Source organism: Ranitomeya imitator, chromosome 9, assembly GCF_032444005.1.
Source record: "Ranitomeya imitator isolate aRanImi1 chromosome 9, aRanImi1.pri, whole genome shotgun sequence".
Classification (NCBI taxonomy): Eukaryota; Metazoa; Chordata; class Amphibia; order Anura; family Dendrobatidae; genus Ranitomeya; species Ranitomeya imitator.
This window is the reverse complement of record NC_091290.1, coordinates 62,370,457-62,390,132: the sequence shown is the minus strand read 5'-3', so window position 1 is coordinate 62,390,132 and position 19,676 is coordinate 62,370,457. Positions and strand designations below refer to the sequence as shown.

Below are 19,676 nucleotides of genomic sequence, written 5' to 3'. Positions count from 1 at the left end.
AACAAGTTTTTGCATTGCCATATTTTGATAGCTGTAATTTTCCATATTTTGGCCATGTGAGGGCTTGTTTTTTGTGGTACGAGTAGACATTTTTATTGGTACCATTTTCGGGCACATGACATTTTTTGATTGCTTTCTGTTCTGATTTTTGGGAGGCACAATGAACAAAAGCCAGCAATTCTGGAATTGTTTTTTTTTTATGCCTTAGTGTGATAAAATTGATAATGCAGCTGTATTTTTCAGGTCAGTATGATTAAAGTGATACCCTATTTAAATAATTTTTTTAATGTTTTTGTGCTTTTACACAATAAAAATTTTGCATAGCTTTTTCTGAGAGCTAGACCTTTTTAATTCTTCTGCTGATGGAGCTGTATGATTGCTTGTTTTTTGCGGAACAAGATGATGTTTTCAGAGATACCAATTTTATTTATATTTGGCTTTTGGATTGTGTTTAATTCCTCTTTTGTTCATCAGTACGGTGAAAAAGTGTAAATGTTTGCCTTGTTTTTGTATTTAGATTATTTTAAGGTGTTCAGTGATGGGTTTAACTAGTAGGTCAGTTCTTGTCGTTCTGGATGTGGCGATACCAAAAAGTGTAGATTTTTGTGTCTTTATTTTTTTTCATAAAAATATTCATTTTTAGGTACAAAATATATTTTTTTGTTTTAATTATTATTTTGTGTTTTTTTAACATACTTTTATAAAAAAAATTAAACATTTTTACTAATTTTTACTTTTATGTCTCTCTATGGGACTTTCAATTTTTTCACTCTGATCGCTTATAAAGCATATCAATGCATGGGCATTACTATGCTTTATAAACTGTCAGTGCTTCACTGACTTTCAAGCTTGATACACCATGCTCTGTGCATGGTGTAACAAGCTTGCTAACTCTGGTTACCTGGACATGATAATGATGATATCTGGTCACCATGGCAATGATTGGGCCCTAGCGATTATGTCGTTAGGGTGCTTATCAGAGAGCAGAAATGCTGCAATTGCTATAGATCTCAGTATTTAGGGGACTAAACTGCTGGGGGTGGTGTGGGCACTGCTCCTGGCAGTGAGCGCTGTATGTCAGCTGTCATATTAGCCGAATACATGGTGGCAATGGCGTGCGCACAGCTCCTGCGCTCGCAAAATCAGCATGGTGTATCCATACTTCCAAGCCTGGTAAGTAGGGATGGGTGAAACTGAACTGTAAAGTTTGGGATCGGTGACGAGCACATAGTGTTCGGTCACAAGGTCTCGAACACACGTTTCCATGGGAAACCCGTGTTACAGTATGGGTCCAGTTCGGGTTCGGGTCCTGTGAAAGGAAGAATAAAATTAATAATATGCATTATAAATATTATAATTACCTGTCCAGCGACACGTCCTCCCGTCCCGCTGTCTCCCAGTCGCATCTGATTCTGGGGCCACTTATTACCTTCCAGCGGTATTCACTGCACTCGGCAGTCTCAGCATATGCGGTCGGGAGACAGCGGGACAGGAGGACGCATCGCTGGGCAGGTAAACATAAATATATTGTTTATTATTAATTTTATTCTTTCTCTTACAGCCCCCCTGCCCCATCCCATATCTATAAGGTCCAAGTTCTGGGTTCGGATGCAAGGTCGTGTCATCTTTGGCCCCCGAACTCGAACTTTACAAAAAAAGTTGGGTGAACCTGCTGATCCTGAACATCGGGTGTTCGCCCATCACTACAGGTAAGTACTTACTAACCTGGATGTATGGATATGTTCAAGATTGTGCAGGAGTTAAGGTTCGAAAAGGTTAAGATAAACACAACATGAATCTTGCACAAAAGTAGAAGCACGTACACACTCCATTTTAAGTACTACTCTGGCGTTTTTGTCTTATTTAAATTCCCCATATGATAGCTATAAGTAAATGTATGTACAAGGTATGAATTAAAATCCCCACTGATCGCTGTCTAAAGCCATTTACAATGTTTCTCTGGACCTTTTATGAATCATGTGACCAAAGCTCATTCTTGCCAATTCACAGAGCTGATAGTTACTTCCTTTATTAATATAAGTCTAAGATCACCTTGCTCTGAATTTCATATAATTATATTGAGAAAGTGACCTGAGCGTGACAGCTTCATGTGTTTTAGTGAGACTTTCAAATGCAAGTAGGGAGTGAACCCCAGCCAGTTTCTGCATTGCAGTACAATCTTCAACCGATTTGCACGGTTGTCTGAATAAGCCTTAAGGTACCTTCACACTGAGTGACTTTAGAACGATAACAATAGCGATCCGTGACGTTGTAGCGTCCTGGATAGCGATATCGTTGTGTTTGACACGCAGCAGCGATCAGGATCCTGCTGTGAGATCGCTGGTTGGAGCTAGAAGGCCAGCACTTTATTTCGTCACTGGATCACCCGCTGACATCACTGAATCGGCGTGTGTGACACCGATCCAGCGATGTCTTCACTGGTAACCAGGGTAAACATCGGGTTACTAAGCGCAGGGCCGCGCGTAGTAACCCGATATTTACCCTGGTTACCATTGTGAATGTAAAAAAAAAAAAACTACATACTTACATTCCGGTGTCTGTCGCGTTTCCCGGCGTCCGCTTCCCTGCACTCCTCCTGCATCCTGTGTCAGCGCCGATCGGCCCTAAAGCAGAGCACAGCGGTGACGTCACCACTCTGCTTTATGGCCGGCGCTTACACAGGATGCAGGAGGAGTGCAGGGAAGCGGACACCGGGGACGTGACAGGTACCGGAATGTGAGTATGTAGTTTTTTTTTTTTTACATTCACAACTGCGCTTAGTAACCCGATGTTTACCCTGGTTACCCGGGGACTTCGGCATCTTTGGTCGCTGGAGAGCTGTCTGTGTGACAGTTCTCCAGCGACCACACAGCAACGCTGCAGCGATCGCCATCGTTGTCTTTATCGCTGCAGCGTCGCTTAATGTGAGGTTGTTGGTGAACTTATTTCTTTTAGAAAATTAGCTGTGGGGCAGCAAAGTGTCAATAAACTAACCTTGCTCAGTAGCCCTGTCCTATTCATGTCCATTGTCCACCAATGGTGGTGAGCTCTAACTTGACAATGATGTACCAAATGATACTAATCTTCGCGGCATATGAAATCTAAGAAACTATTGTTTGGATTTGAAGATCCCCTTTAGCATGGTCATATGAAGCAATCTATATGTACAAATTACAAGTATCTGGAATAGAATACAACAGATAATGTATTGTACGAATGATTTCCTTACACAAATGATGATATTTGTGCCACAGAAGCTTTATCTGAAAGGGGAATTTATCTCTTTCATAATTTATTTGATGGGCGTAAAGTTTAGTATATGGACCGCCAAGCTAAAGAAAATCTCAAAAGGAGATAAATGCTAGAAAAACATTTGTTGGTAATGAGAACAAGATCTTTTATTACTCTAAATATCTAAAGCTTTCTATAAATGTTACATTTCCCATTACCCTGCAGCTCTCTGTTTTTACACATAAAGCCTTAACATTAGAACAGAAATATGCTTTTATGTCACTTCAAACCCTTTCTACTTCACTGTAACACTTAACAAAGACTCGGAAACCAAACATGCAGCTCACAAACAGGAAAAAGAAAAATAGTTGGAAAAAAGTAATTGGAGGATCACATGATGCAAACACTTACAGTGGCCTGCTGCTTCTCAGCCTTTTCAGATGCCTCATTAAGTTGTTTTGTGAATGTTTCCTGCAGGGATTTCATCTCTTCCCTATTTTATTAAAAAAGAAAGCACACGGAAAGACACATTTAGAAAATTTAGTTTTCTCTTACTTGTATTACATTTTTGTAGATTTTTCAATTAAAAAAATAAAAATGGAAAAAAGCTATTAGTGTGCAGAAAACCATACATTAAGATCTACTTCAAAAGACATACTGATAGGGAATTTAGATGGTGAGCCCCATCGGGTACAGCGATGATAATGTGTGCAAACTGTAAAGCACTGCGGAATATGTTAGCGCTATATAAAAAAAATAAAGAAAAAAATAAAGATTACTGAAGCTTTAAACTTTTTTTGAATTTTCTATTTGTTTAGAATTGAGCAAATTTCAAATACTTTTTTTTAAGAAGGAAGCAAAGTGAACCATATTTTTACCTCTTCTTCTTGAAAATTTGCTCTTACAAAATTTGTCAGTTAGATGATGCAAATATCACCATCCTTTAAATTGCTCTTAAATTGTTCCATAATATAATAGTTAATTGTATTTATTAGAGATTATCGAATTAATCTGATGAAAGTAAAATTTGAGTTAAATTTCGTGAAATTCGCAGTTTGCAATTACTTTGAACAATTTGCAACTCAATTTTTGCCCAAAAAAAGCTTGAAGCCATTACTGAAGACAGATTGTGCTCATATTACACCAGGCACATTCTTTCATATAATGCTTTGCCGATATCACATAATATGGTGTAGTACAGCCAATCTGGAAGGTCTAGAACAGCCACTATAAAAGATGTGGGCAGGAAAATCAGCTGCTATTTTAGGATTTTACAGCAGGGGATATGAAGATAAAGTGCACAGCTCATCATTAAAGGTAGGGATAGAAAGGCCTAAATGGAAGTTTGTGTACTACTGTAGTGCTAAAAACATAGAAGATTGGGGTATTTTTCTCAGTCTGTGAAAAATAATGTAGATTTAAGTGATAAAGAGATGCTGGACCTGAAATGTATGTGACATACTACACCGTAAAACCATCATTTTTTCATTCTTGATGCACTAAAAAAAAAAAGGCAGTATAAGTTTCTCAGTGCTAATTTTCATACTGAAAAAAAGGACTGAAACCAAGGCTTGTCTATCAGAGAAAGGGTACTTTCTGGATTGTGAGACAGACACAATCCAAAAGTGATATAAATTTTTGCCAAGGCAGGGTTTGTTTTTTTAAGACAAAATAAAAATCTAAAATTTACAAAAATATAAAAGAAGCTGTATAGTTTATAAAAAAATTCTAATATTTTACATTTTAGATATGCTATTCTGTAGTGTTTTGACAGACCACAGAGTATAATATGGGGATTAAGTCATTCTCCATAAATTAAATTTTCTGGGAAAATCTGTCAATAAACTAAATGTGAATTTTGCCTGTGTCATGATCAAGGATGGGGTTTTATTCCTATTCCATCCTGGTCAGGTTAGGGTTAATTGTTTCTGCCTCTTACTGATGTGGGGGCAGCTATTTAGTGTTGATTCGATTTGGGACCGGTGTCGGCGATAGTTCAGGTCCCTCAGCTAGAGCAGCTAACCTACACTCCCTGACAGAAGTTATGTCGCTTATCCATGTTATGTAAAGAAAAGCTTATAACCTGACATTAAATTCATCCATTCGTTGTATAAGTTATTCTTTTGAAAGCTGAAACTCTTCGAAATGTGGTTTATGTTAACAAAATAAATTGGCATCAATGCAGAAATATTGATCAGTTAATGGACACAGAATGGTAAGATTTTGGCAAGACAAAAGTTTTGTTGCTTACAGAAAGTAATGTGATATTCAAACAAATAATTAACTTAAAATACAAATACATGTTGCATAACATTGGTGAATGAAGTTGTGGGGCTATTAGAGTCATATTTAATATTTTGTGTGACTTCCATGAGCTTGAAGGACTGCATCCATGCGGTACAATAATGATTCATACAATTTATTAATGAAGTCATCAGGAATAGCAAAGAATGCAGTCTTACATGCCTTCCCAGAGTTCATCTAGATTCTTTGTTTTTGTCTTCCAAGCTTCCTCTTTCATCCTACCATGTCTGGTGACTGTTCTGGACAGTCCTTGAGCACCTTGATCTTTTTTGCCTGGAGGAACTTTGTTGTAGAGATGGATGTATGAGATGGAGCACCATCCTGCTGCAAATAAATACTTTTCCTCTCCCACTCATTCCGGATTTGTATAACCAATTGTCTGGGGCCAAATAGTTTTCTAAGCTCCAGCTTCGGGGGGCATATTACCTGATCTGGGTAAGGGGAGATGAGTGAAAAACTGCTTTTCTCACCTCTGAGTGGCTGTTTGAAAACTTGATTATGTCCTTCGGTTTAACTAATGATCCCGCAGTCTTCCAAAATGCCATTAATTATGTGTTCTCTGATTTTATTGGGCATTTTATGGTTGTATATTTGGACGACATACTTATTTACTCACCTGATAAACAGGCTCACATTGGTCATCTTCGTGCTGTTCTCCAAAGACTCTGGGAGAACTTTCACTTTGCCAAGTTAGAAATATGTTCATTTTTTGTTCAGGAACTGTCTTTCCTGGGAGACCTGGGGGTTCTATGCCCCCCCCCCCCCCCCCCCGTTGAGAGGAGGGTACTATCATGATCCAAGACTGGGTTTTATTCCTATTCCATCCTGGTCAGTTTGGGGTTAATTGTTTCTGTCTCTTTATGATGCAGGAGCGGCTATCTATTATTGATACGATCTGGGATCGGTGTCGCTGATAGTTCTGGACCCTCAGCTAGAGCAGCTGACCTAGATTACTTTGTTGGTAATTGTTGTTTCTCTGTGTGCTTGATTTCTGTTGTTTATGACCCGGCCTGTCATGATCCCAATGGCAGGGGATCACCAAAGGACAAGCACAGATACAAACAAGCTCTAGGGCGATGGAACCTGAGCTGACCGCGACCCTGAACCTAACACACAAATAAAAGTAGCCGGGGAACGTGCCTACGATGATCCTAGACGTCTCGCTCCAGCCGAAGATCTAACTTCCCCTATTAGTAGAAACACAGACCTCTCTTGCCTCCAGAGAAATCCCCCACAGAAATAGCAGCCCCCCACATATAATGACGGTGAAATGAGAGGAAAGCACATACGCAGTATGAAAACAGTTTCAGCAAAATGAGGCCCGCTAAAGCTAGATAGCAGAGGATACAAAAGTGAACTGCGTGGTCAGCGAAAAACCCTTCAAAAAACCATCCTGAAATTACTTGAACTCATGTGCCAACTCATGGTACATGAGGAGCAATTTCAGCCCACTAGAGCAACCAGCAGCAAGAATCACATATCTGCAGGCTGGACTAAAAACCAAATAAAGCAAAACACCAAAACAGGAAAATCCAAACTTAGCTTGACCAGAAGGTTCTAGGAGCAGGGAGCAGAGGTAACAAGACACACTGGATACATTGATAACCGGCGAGGAAATGCCAGCAAGGCCAGGTTAAATAGGAAACTCCCATATGCTGATGGAACAGGTGGAACCCAGAAACCCAGGAAAGACAAGTCACCCAGTACCATCAGTAACCACCAGAGGGAGCCCAAAAACAGAACTCACAACAGTACCCCCCCCCCTGAGGAGGGGTCACCGAACCCTCACGAGAACCACCAGGGCGACCAGGATGAGCCCTATGAAAAGCGCGAACCAAATCATCAGCATGAACATCCGAGGCAACCACCCAAGAATTATCCTCCTGACCATAACCCTTCCACTTGACCAAATACTGGAGTTTCCGTCTGGAAACACGAGAATCCAAGATCTTCTCCACAACATACTCCAATTCTCCCTCCACCAGCACTGGAGCAGGAGGCTCAAGCGAAGGAACAACAGGTACCTCATACTTCCGCAACAACGACCGATGGAACACATTATGAATAGCAAACGATGCCGGGAGATCCAAACGAAACGACACAGGGTTAAGAATTTCCAAGATCCTATAGGGACCGATGAACTGAGGCTTGAACTTAGGAGAAGAGACCTTCATAGGAACAAAACGAGAAGACAACCACACCAAGTCACCAACAAGAAGTCGAGGACCCACGCGGCGACGGCGATTAGCAAACTGCTGAGCCTTCTCCTGGGACAACTTCAAATTGTCCACCACATGACTCCAAATCCGGTGCAACCTATCCACCACCATGTCCACTCCAGGACAATCAGAAGGTTCCACCTGACCAGAGGAAAAACGAGGATGAAACCCCCGAATTACAAAAGAAAGGAGAAACCAAGGTAGCAGAACTAGCCCGATTATTAAGGGCAAACTCGGCCAGCGGCAAAAAGGTAACCCAGTCATCCTGATCAGCAGAAACAAAACACCTTAAATAAGTTTCCAAGGTCTGATTAGTTCGTTCAGTCTGGCCATTCGTCTGAGGATGGAATGCAGACGAAAAGGACAAATCAATGCCCATCTTAGCACAGAACGTCCGCCAAAATCTAGACACAAACTGGGATCCCCTGTCAGAAACGATGTTCTCAGGAATCCCATGCAAACGAACCACATTCTGAAAAAACAGAGGGACCAACTCAGAGGAGGAAGGCAACTTAGGCAAGGGTACCAGATGAACCATTTTAGAAAAGCGATCACACACAACACAGATGACGGACATTTTTTGAGAGACAGGGAGATCCGAAATAAAGTCCATGGAAATGTGCGTCCAAGGCCTCTTCGGGATAGGCAAAGGTGACAACAATCCACTGGCCCGAGAACAGCAAGGCTTAGCCCGAGCACAAACCTCACAAGACTGCACAAAAGAACGCACATCCCTCGACAAGGAAGGCCACCAAAAAGACCTGGCCACCAAGTCTCTAGTACCAAATATTCCAGGATGACCTGCCAACGCAGAAGAATGGACCTCGGAGATGACTCTACTGGTCCAATTATCCGGAACAAACAGTCTCTCAGGCGGACAACGATCAGGTTTACCCGCCTGAAACTCCTGCAAAGCACGTCGCAAGTCTGGGGAGACAGCAGACAAAATCACCCCATGCCTAAGGATACCAGAGGGCTCAGAATTTCCAAGGGAGTCAGGCACAAAACTCCTAGAAAGAGCATCCGCCTTCACATTCTTTGAACCTGGCAGGTATGAAACCACAAAATTGAAACGAGAGAAAAACAGTGACCAACGAGCCTGTCTAGGATTCAGACGCCTGGCAGACTCAAGGTAAATCAAATTTTTGTGATCAGTCAAGACCACCACACGATGTCTAGCACCCTCTAGCCAATGACGCCACTCCTCAAATGCCCACTTCATGGCCAAAAGTTCCCGATTACCAACATCATAATTCCGCTCAGCCGGCGAAAACTTTCTAGAAAAAAAAACGCGCATGGCTTCATCACTGAGCCATCGGAGCTTCTCTGTGACAAAACCGCCCCCGCTCCAATCTCGGAAGCATCAACCTCAACCTGAAAAGGGAGCGAAACATCTGGCTGACGCAACACAGGAGCAGAAGAAAACCGGCGCTTAAGCTCCTGAAAGGCCTCCACAGCCGCAGGAGACCAATTAGCAACATCAGCACCCTTCTTAGTCAAATCCGTCAAAGGCTTAACAACACTAGAAAAATTAGTTATAAAACGACGATAGAAATTAGCAAAGCCCAAGAACTTCTGTAGACTCTTAAGAGATGTAGGCTGCGTCCAGTCACAAATAGCCTGAACCTTGACGGGATCCATCTCAATAGTAGAAGGGGAAAAAATATACCCCAAGAAAGAAATCTTCTGGACTCCAAAGAGACACTTTGAGCCTTTTACAAACAAGGAATTGGCCCGCAGGACCTGAAACACCTTCCTGACCTGCTGAACATGAGACTCCCAGTCATCAGAAAAAACCAAAATATCATCCAAATACACAATCATAAATTTATCCAGATATTCACGGAAAATATCGTGCATAAAGGACTGGAAGACTGAAGGAGCATTAGAAAGTCCAAAAGGCATTACCAAATACTCAAAATGGCCCTCAGGCGTATTAAATGTGGTTTTCCACTCATCACCTTGCTTTATTCGTATAAGATTATACGCACCCCGAAGATCAATCTTAGTGAACCATTTAGCCCCCTTAATGCGAGCAAACAAATCAGTCAACAATGGCAAAGGATACTGATATTTTACGGTAATCTTATTCAAAAGACGATAATCTATACAAGGCCTCAAGGAACCATCTTTTTTGGCCACGAAAAAAAACCTGCTCCCAAAGGGGACAAAGATGGACGAATATGTCCCTTTTCCAAGGACTCCTTAACATAATCCCGCATAGCAGTATGCTCTGGCACTGACAGATTGAACAAACGACCTTTAGGAAATTTACTGCCTGGAATTAAATTTATAGCACAATCGCAATCCCTGTGAGGAGGAAGCGAACTGAGCTTAGGCTCCTCAAAAACATCCCGATAGTCAGACAAAAATACAGGAATCTCAGAAGGAGTAGATGAAGCGATAGAAATCGGAGGTGCATCATCATGAACCCCCTGACAACCCCAGCTTAACACAGACATTTTTTTCCAGTCAAGGACTGGATTATGAGTTTGTAACCATGGCAGACCAAGTACTAGAACATCATGCAAATTATACAGTACCAGGAAGCGAATCACCTCCTGATGAACGGGAGTCATACGCATGGTCACTTGTGTCCAGTACTGAGGTTTATTCATAGCCAAAGGTGTAGAGTCAATTCCCTTCAAAGGAATAGGGACTTCCAGAGGCTCCAGACTAAAACCAACAGCGATTGGCAAATGACCAATCCATAAGACTCAGGGCAGCGCCTGAATCCACATAGGCATCGACGGAAATGGATGATAATGAACAAATCAGAGTCACAGACAGAATGAACTTAGACTGTAAAGTACTAATGGCAACAGACTTATCAACCTTTTTTGTGCGTTTAGAGCATGCTGATATAACATGAGCTGAATCACCACAATAAAAGCACAACCCATTTTTCCGCCTATACTTTTGCCGTTCACTTCTGGACTGAATTCTATCACATTGCATTATCTCAGGTGACGGTTCAGACGACACCGCCAAATGATGCACAGGTTTGCGCTCCCGTAAACGCCGATCAATCTGAACAGCCATAGTCATAGACTCATTCAGACCAGCAGGCGCAGGGAACCCCACCATAACATCTTTAATGGCCTCAGAAAGGCCATCTCTGAACTTTGCAGCCAGAGCGCACTCATTCCACTGAGTAAGCACCGACCACTTCCGAAATTTTTGACAATAAATTTCTGCTTCATCTTGCCCCTGAGAGAGGGCCAACAAAGCTTTTTCAGCCTGAATCTCTTGGTTAGGTTCCTCATAGAGCAAACCCAATGCCAGAAACAACGCATCCGCATTAAGCAACGCAGGGTCCCCTGGTGCCAATGCAAATGCCCAATCCTGAGGGTCACCCCGCAGGAAAGATATAATTATCCTGACTTGCTGAGCAGGGTCTCCAGAGGAGCGAGATTTCAGAGAAAGAAACAACTTGCAATTGTTCCTAAAATTCAGAAAACGAGATCTATCTCCAGAAAAAAACTCTGGGACAGGAATTCTAGGTTCAGACATAGGAGCATGTACAACAAAATCCTGTATATTTTGAACCTTAGTGGCAAGATTATTCAGGCTGGAAGCCAAACTCTGGACGTCCATGATAAACAGCTGGGATCAGAGCCATTCAAAGATTAAGAGGAGGAGGAAGTAGCCAGGCTGCAATAAGGCTAGGCAGCAAACTCTGAGGGAAAGAGAAGGAAAAAAAAAAAAAAAACTTCCTCAGACTACTTATCCTCCTACTTCAGCCAATACAATTAACACTTTGTCATCCGGTTATACTGTCATGATCCCAATGGCAGGGGATCACCAAAGGACAAGCACAGATACAAACAAGCTCTAGGGCGATGGAACCTGAGCTGACCGCGACCCTGAACCTAACACACAAATAAAAGTAGCCGGGGAACGTGCCTACGATGATCCTAGACGTCTCGCTCCAGCCGAAGATCTAACTTCCCCTATTAGTAGAAACACAGACCTCTCTTGCCTCCAGAGAAATCCCCCACAGAAATAGCAGCCCCCCACATATAATGACGGTGAAATGAGAGGAAAGCACATACGCAGTATGAAAACAGTTTCAGCAAAATGAGGCCCGCTAAAGCTAGATAGCAGAGGATACAAAAGTGAACTGCGCGGTCAGCGAAAAACCCTTCAAAAAACCATCCTGAAATTACTTGAACTCATGTGCCAACTCATGGTACATGAGGAGCAATTTCAGCCCACTAGAGCAACCAGCAGCAAGAATCACATATCTGCAGGCTGGACTAAAAACCAAATAAAGCAAAACACCAAAACAGGAAAATCCAAACTTAGCTTGACCAGAAGGTTCTAGGAGCAGGGAGCAGAGGTAACAAGACACACTGGATACATTGATAACCGGCGAGGAAATGCCAGCAAGGCCAGGTTAAATAGGAAACTCCCATATGCTGATGGAACAGGTGGAACCCAGAAACCCAGGAAAGACAAGTCACCCAGTACCATCAGTAACCACCAGAGGGAGCCCAAAAACAGAACTCACAACAGTACCCCCCCCCTGAGGAGGGGTCACCGAACCCTCACGAGAACCACCAGGGCGACCAGGATGAGCCCTATGAAAAGCGCGAACCAAATCATCAGCATGAACATCCGAGGCAACCACCCAAGAATTATCCTCCTGACCATAACCCTTCCACTTGACCAAATACTGGAGTTTCCGTCTGGAAACACGAGAATCCAAGATCTTCTCCACAACATACTCCAATTCTCCCTCCACCAGCACTGGAGCAGGAGGCTCAAGCGAAGGAACAACAGGTACCTCATACTTCCGCAACAACGACCGATGGAACACATTATGAATAGCAAACGATGCCGGGAGATCCAAACGAAACGACACAGGGTTAAGAATTTCCAAGATCCTATAGGGACCGATGAACCGAGGCTTGAACTTAGGAGAAGAGACCTTCATAGGAACAAAACGAGAAGACAACCACACCAAGTCACCAACAAGAAGTCGAGGACCCACGCGGCGACGGCGATTAGCAAACTGCTGAGCCTTCTCCTGGGACAACTTCAAATTGTCCACCACATGACTCCAAATCCGGTGCAACCTATCCACCACCATGTCCACTCCAGGACAATCAGAAGGTTCCACCTGACCAGAGGAAAAACGAGGATGAAACCCCCGAATTACAAAAGAAAGGAGAAACCAAGGTAGCAGAACTAGCCCGATTATTAAGGGCAAACTCGGCCAGCGGCAAAAAGGTAACCCAGTCATCCTGATCAGCAGAAACAAAACACCTTAAATAAGTTTCCAAGGTCTGATTAGTTCGTTCAGTCTGGCCATTCGTCTGAGGATGGAATGCAGACGAAAAGGACAAATCAATGCCCATCTTAGCACAGAACGTCCGCCAAAATCTAGACACAAACTGGGATCCCCTGTCAGAAACGATGTTCTCAGGAATCCCATGCAAACGAACCACATTCTGAAAAAACAGAGGGACCAACTCAGAGGAGGAAGGCAACTTAGGCAAGGGTACCAGATGAACCATTTTAGAAAAGCGATCACACACAACACAGATGACGGACATTTTTTGAGAGACAGGGAGATCCGAAATAAAGTCCATGGAAATGTGCGTCCAAGGCCTCTTCGGGATAGGCAAAGGTGACAACAATCCACTGGCCCGAGAACAGCAAGGCTTAGCCCGAGCACAAACCTCACAAGACTGCACAAAAGAACGCACATCCCTCGACAAGGAAGGCCACCAAAAAGACCTGGCCACCAAGTCTCTAGTACCAAATATTCCAGGATGACCTGCCAACGCAGAAGAATGGACCTCGGAGATGACTCTACTGGTCCAATTATCCGGAACAAACAGTCTCTCAGGCGGACAACGATCAGGTTTACCCGCCTGAAACTCCTGCAAAGCACGTCGCAAGTCTGGGGAGACAGCAGACAAAATCACCCCATCCCTAAGGATACCAGAGGGCTCAGAATTTCCAAGGGAGTCAGGCACAAAACTCCTAGAAAGAGCATCCGCCTTCACATTCTTTGAACCTGGCAGGTATGAAACCACAAAATTGAAACGAGAGAAAAACAGTGACCAACGAGCCTGTCTAGGATTCAGACGCCTGGCAGACTCAAGGTAAATCAAATTTTTGTGATCAGTCAAGACCACCACACGATGTCTAGCACCCTCTAGCCAATGACGCCACTCCTCAAATGCCCACTTCATGGCCAAAAGTTCCCGATTACCAACATCATAATTCCGCTCAGCCGGCGAAAACTTTCTAGAAAAAAAAACGCGCATGGCTTCATCACTGAGCCATCGGAGCTTCTCTGTGACAAAACCGCCCCCGCTCCAATCTCGGAAGCATCAACCTCAACCTGAAAAGGGAGCGAAACATCTGGCTGACGCAACACAGGAGCAGAAGAAAACCGGCGCTTAAGCTCCTGAAAGGCCTCCACAGCCGCAGGAGACCAATTAGCAACATCAGCACCCTTCTTAGTCAAATCCGTCAAAGGCTTAACAACACTAGAAAAATTAGTTATAAAACGACGATAGAAATTAGCAAAGCCCAAGAACTTCTGTAGACTCTTAAGAGATGTAGGCTGCGTCCAGTCACAAATAGCCTGAACCTTGAACAATGCAAATGCCCAATCCTGAGGGTCACCCCGCAGGAAAGATATAATTATCCTGACTTGCTGAGCAGGGTCTCCAGAGGAGCGAGATTTCAGAGAAAGAAACAACTTGCAATTGTTCCTAAAATTCAGAAAACGAGATCTATCTCCAGAAAAAAACTCTGGGACAGGAATTCTAGGTTCAGACATAGGAGCATGTACAACAAAATCCTGTATATTTTGAACCTTAGTGGCAAGATTATTCAGGCTGGAAGCCAAACTCTGGACGTCCATGATAAACAGCTGGGATCAGAGCCATTCAAAGATTAAGAGGAGGAGGAAGTAGCCAGGCTGCAATAAGGCTAGGCAGCAAACTCTGAGGGAAAGAGAAGGAAAAAAAAAAAAAAAAACTTCCTCAGACTACTTATCCTCCTACTTCAGCCAATACAAATAACACTTTGTCATCCGGTTATACTGTCATGATCCCAATGGCAGGGGATCACCAAAGGACAAGCACAGATACAAACAAGCTCTAGGGCGATGGAACCTGAGCTGACCGCGACCCTGAACCTAACACACAAATAAAAGTAGCCGGGGAACGTGCCTACGATGATCCTAGACGTCTCGCTCCAGCCGAAGATCTAACTTCCCCTATTAGTAGAAACACAGACCTCTCTTGCCTCCAGAGAAATCCCCCACAGAAATAGCAGCCCCCCACATATAATGACGGTGAAATGAGAGGAAAGCACATACGCAGTATGAAAACAGTTTCAGCAAAATGAGGCCCGCTAAAGCTAGATAGCAGAGGATACAAAAGTGAACTGCGTGGTCAGCGAAAAACCCTTCAAAAAACCATCCTGAAATTACTTGAACTCATGTGCCAACTCATGGTACATGAGGAGCAATTTCAGCCCACTAGAGCAACCAGCAGCAAGAATCACATATCTGCAGGCTGGACTAAAAACCAAATAAAGCAAAACACCAAAACAGGAAAATCCAAACTTAGCTTGACCAGAAGGTTCTAGGAGCAGGGAGCAGAGGTAACAAGACACACTGGATACATTGATAACCGGCGAGGAAATGCCAGCAAGGCCAGGTTAAATAGGAAACTCCCATATGCTGATGGAACAGGTGGAACCCAGAAACCCAGGAAAGACAAGTCACCCAGTACCATCAGTAACCACCAGAGGGAGCCCAAAAACAGAACTCACAACACCGGCCCATTTCCTGACCTGCATTTCCTTCCTCCATTTTTGTAGCATTCTGTCCTCTCTGGTTTTCCTGACCTCCCGGCTTGCTACTGACTATGCTTCTGTTTTTCCCCTGGACACTGCATTCCTGTCTGGCTTCGGACCCTCTGATTCATCCTTGACAACGTTTTTGCCTTACCCTGTTACTGCATTCTGACCAGCCCCTGACTCCCTGGCTTGGTGCTGACCCTGCTCCTCAGTCTTTTCGGACACCATGCTGTTGGCAGTTTCTTCCCATTGTGCTCGCACATCACTTTGTGATGGCTGTACCGCTTTCCGGTGGGTTTCCACTCAGGGAGCTTCTGCCTCCAGCATTGCAGCGATCCTTAGGGAATGCTTCCCGCGTCACAGTCAGGTGCTGCATTACAGCCTGATCTGCTCATCTTTATTTTCCAATAGACCCCTCTATGTTTCCCACATATACAACGCACACCTTCCACTGCTAGTGAGAGGGCTACAATAACTAATAATTTGCCATGAATGGATAAATGTTTATTTTCATTCACCTAAGACGGATGCCAATTATATAGATCAGCAACAACATATGCTTGCCCATCTGTTGTGTGTCTTCTACACCTTTCTGCTGCTACCCATGCCAATGGCATATGATTGGATGGGCACCTAGCCTATGTCCATAATGACATCTATTCTATAGTGTGCTGCTGCTATTGGACTGCCATTGCTGGCCCTACACTGCCAGACATCTCCTTACCTGCTTAGTCATAATTTTATACCATACAGAATCTGTTACTGCAACCTCACAACCATACTAATCCCACATCCATTGGCTGTCACTGTGTGTTATAGTGCTACTAGCTATTGAACCCGTTCTACGCCCGGGTGGCTAGCATTTATATTGGTATATGGTCTCCATCCTGGTATGTGCTGCTTCCATCCGGTGTCCTAACTTTGTTATGTGCTGCTACCATCTTGCACCTCCATCCTGTCATATGCTGCTCTTATCCTGCGCTCATTTTCTGTCATGTGCAGCCCCTATCCTGTGGTCTTATCCTGTTTTGTGCATCTGCATGTTGTCATTCTGTTATGTGATGCTCACATTATGTCATGTGCTGCTTCTATCCTGCGCCTCCATCCTGTCATGTGCTGCTCCCATCCTGCGCCCCATTTTGTGATGTGGTGCTGTCATCCTACGTCCCCATCGTGGTATGTGCTGCTGACATGTTGTGATGTGGTGCTCGTATAAAATAGAACCTGAGTAACCTGAGGTGCGTTCGCAGCCTGAGGTCCACCATGCAGAGATGGTACCTGCTGCTGAGTAATGGCAGATGGACACTTGCTCACATGTGGGTTAGACTTCACCTAGTGCGAAAGGAAGTGAACTCTGTTGCTTCACAGAGTCGCCAAAATATGCTGCAGTCAGCAGTCACCGGGTGCAGCTGCAAGACACTAGTGGGATCCCTATGAATCACCCCCACTAAACTGGTGATGGGACTCGCTCTGACCCTCGATGGCTTTTGAGCCTGCGCCTCAGGACGTCCTGAGTCAGATGCAGAGTCCAAGCAGGAATTCCCACCCTACACTGGCAGGCTGTCAGGAAAGCGCACTGATTGCGCACCGTGCCATACAGATGGGCACTGCAAAAAGGCACTGCAACGTGTGCTACATGTGCAGGTAGCACTGTCAGGCACTAGATAGCTTCCACCATTCGCGAGCAGTCAACAACATAAGGAATAGGAATGGTTAAGGAGCTTTCATCCATCGTCAGTCATTCATCTACACACACACGTTATCAAGTTTATACTAGCGCATGGCCGTGCAGCCATGCAAACCTTTATAGTGGAAGCTCTCCGGGAACTTCCTAGTGTTCCAATTGGAGCTGCTACAGGACCTGATCATGTGAGCCCCGACCTCCAATGAGAGGTAGTCCAATTGGCATGCTCAGTAGAGGAAAAGCAGGACTTTGTCTCAGGAGCGTCTGCTCACCGCTGATCAGTGCTGGTTACAATGGCTGGACCTGGAAGGGCAGCAGTAACCAAGCACCCTGTATCTGCCTGAGCCAGATGCTGGGACCGACGTCTCTGCTGAGCACGCTCCACTGTGGCTGGAGAAGGGACCGCAGTGGACATGGTTTGAGATTCCCCCTATGCAGTGATGGGAACTCGACACCTAACATTACCCCCCTCCTAGGGCCCCTCCTCTCCTTGGGCCTCACTACGTTCAAAGGCTGCAATGAGCAGCGGAGCCCGAATGTGCTCCACAGGTTCCCAGGTTCTGTCCTCTGGGCCATGACCCTTCCAGTCCACTAGATAGTAATTTTTGCCATGTACCACGTTACACCCCATGATGGCGTTCACCTTTTAATCGTCCGTAGACAAACCTGATATCATGGCAGATGACTCGGAAAACCGGGACATGTGAACGGGCTTTAAGAGAGACACATGAAAGGTGTTGGTGATGCCTAAGCATTGAGGAAGGGCCAGACAGTAGACTAAAGGGTTAATCTGTTCAAGGACCTTGAAGGGAGCCAAGAAGTGAGGTGCAGACTTAGTGGACTCACTCGCAGCCTAATGTTATGGGTGGAGAACCACACTAAATCGCCAGGAGCAAAGGTCGAAGTGGGGCACCGATGTGTATTGGCAATGACCCTCATGCTCTCCTTGGAGGCACGGATGGCATCCTGTGTGCGGTTCCAAATCTCACATGCCTTCACGGCCCAGTCTGCCACCTGGAGTCAGTGGAAGACATGGGCATGGGCACAGGAATCTGTGGATGTTGGCAGTAATTAAGGAGGAATGGGGTCTGCCCAAGGGAGTCGGATACGGCGTTGTTCAGGACAAACTCTGCCCATGGAATCAAGGATGCCCAGTCATCCTGCCTGGCTGAGACAAAATGTCGTAGTTATGTGACCAGGGTCTGGTTGGCCCTCTCTACCAACCCATTCATCTTGGGATGGTATGCCGAAGAGAGATTCAGCTCAGTGCTGAGAAGACGACAAAGCCCACTCCAGAACTGAGACGCAAACTGGGGACCTCGGTCACTGACAATTTTGTCAGGCATACCATGTAGGCGGAAAATGTGCTTAATATACAACGCCGCTAAGGCCCGTGCAGAAGGTAACCATGGAAGAGGCACCAAGTGCACCATTTTGGAAAAATGGTCGGCGACTACCCAAATAATGGTGCAGCTACGGGAATTGGGTAAGCCCACCACGAAGTCCATCCTGACAATTTCCCAGGGCCTGTCCGCTGGTGGCAGGGGGTAAAGTAGCCCAGCAGGCCGTTGTCGAGGAGAATTATTGTTGGCGCAGAAGACACAAGCCTGAATATAGTCTCCGACATCACGGGCCATATGTGGCCACCAATATGTCCTCGCCAAAAGCTCAGATGTCCATTTGGTCCCAAAGTGTCCACCCACCCTGGACGAGTAAGCCCAAGAGGGAACCTCCAGTCACAAATTAGAATGCAGAAAAGTCTTGCCTGGGGGCACAGACTCTAGAGAAACCGGGGCCACAGTCCTCAGGCCCTCATAAGGGGCAATAAGCCGAGGCTCCTCATCCTCCTCCTCTGATGACACTACGGAGCGGGAGAGAGCGTTGGCACGAATGTTCTTCTCCCGGAGAGAAAATGGAGGGTGAAATGGAACCGGGAAAAGAACAGGGACCATCTAGCCTGGTGAGAATTTAGCCGCTGGGCAGTCTGTATATACACCAAATTTTTTAGGTCAGTGTAAACTTGGAAGGGAAAGCGAGCCCCCTCCAGGAGGTATCTCCACTCCGAGAAAGCCAACTTCATGGTTAGCCACTCCCTGTCCCCGGTGGAATAATTCCTCTCCGCTGGTGTGAAGGTCTTGGAGAACAAGCAAGGATGCTTCCGACCTTGAGCTTCCTTCTGGAAGAGGACTGCTACAGCACTGATGGAAGAGGCATCCACCTCCATCATAACTGGTTTATCAACATCGGGGCGATGTAAAATGGGAGCGTGAGCGAAGTGTGACTTGATAGAGAGAAAGGCCTTGGAGACTTCCTCCGACCACAATTTGGGAATTGCTCCATTCTTGGTGAGGGCAACCAAGGGAGCTACCAAAGTGGAGAAGTGGGGAATGAACTGGGAATACTAATTA

General features: G+C 44.8%; 1 protein-coding gene across 2 annotated transcripts in view; it reads right to left on the bottom strand.

Annotated features, from left to right (window-relative positions):
* LUZP2 (leucine zipper protein 2) overlaps nucleotides 1-19,676 on the bottom strand; it is a 1,110,632-nt gene that overhangs the window by 584,192 nt on the left and 506,764 nt on the right. For both annotated transcript variants that reach the window (XM_069738799.1, XM_069738800.1), the window contains exon 4: nucleotides 3,643-3,724. In XM_069738799.1, coding sequence (XP_069594900.1) covers nucleotides 3,643-3,724 — 82 coding nt within the window. The remainder of the gene's footprint in view (nucleotides 1-3,642; nucleotides 3,725-19,676) is intronic.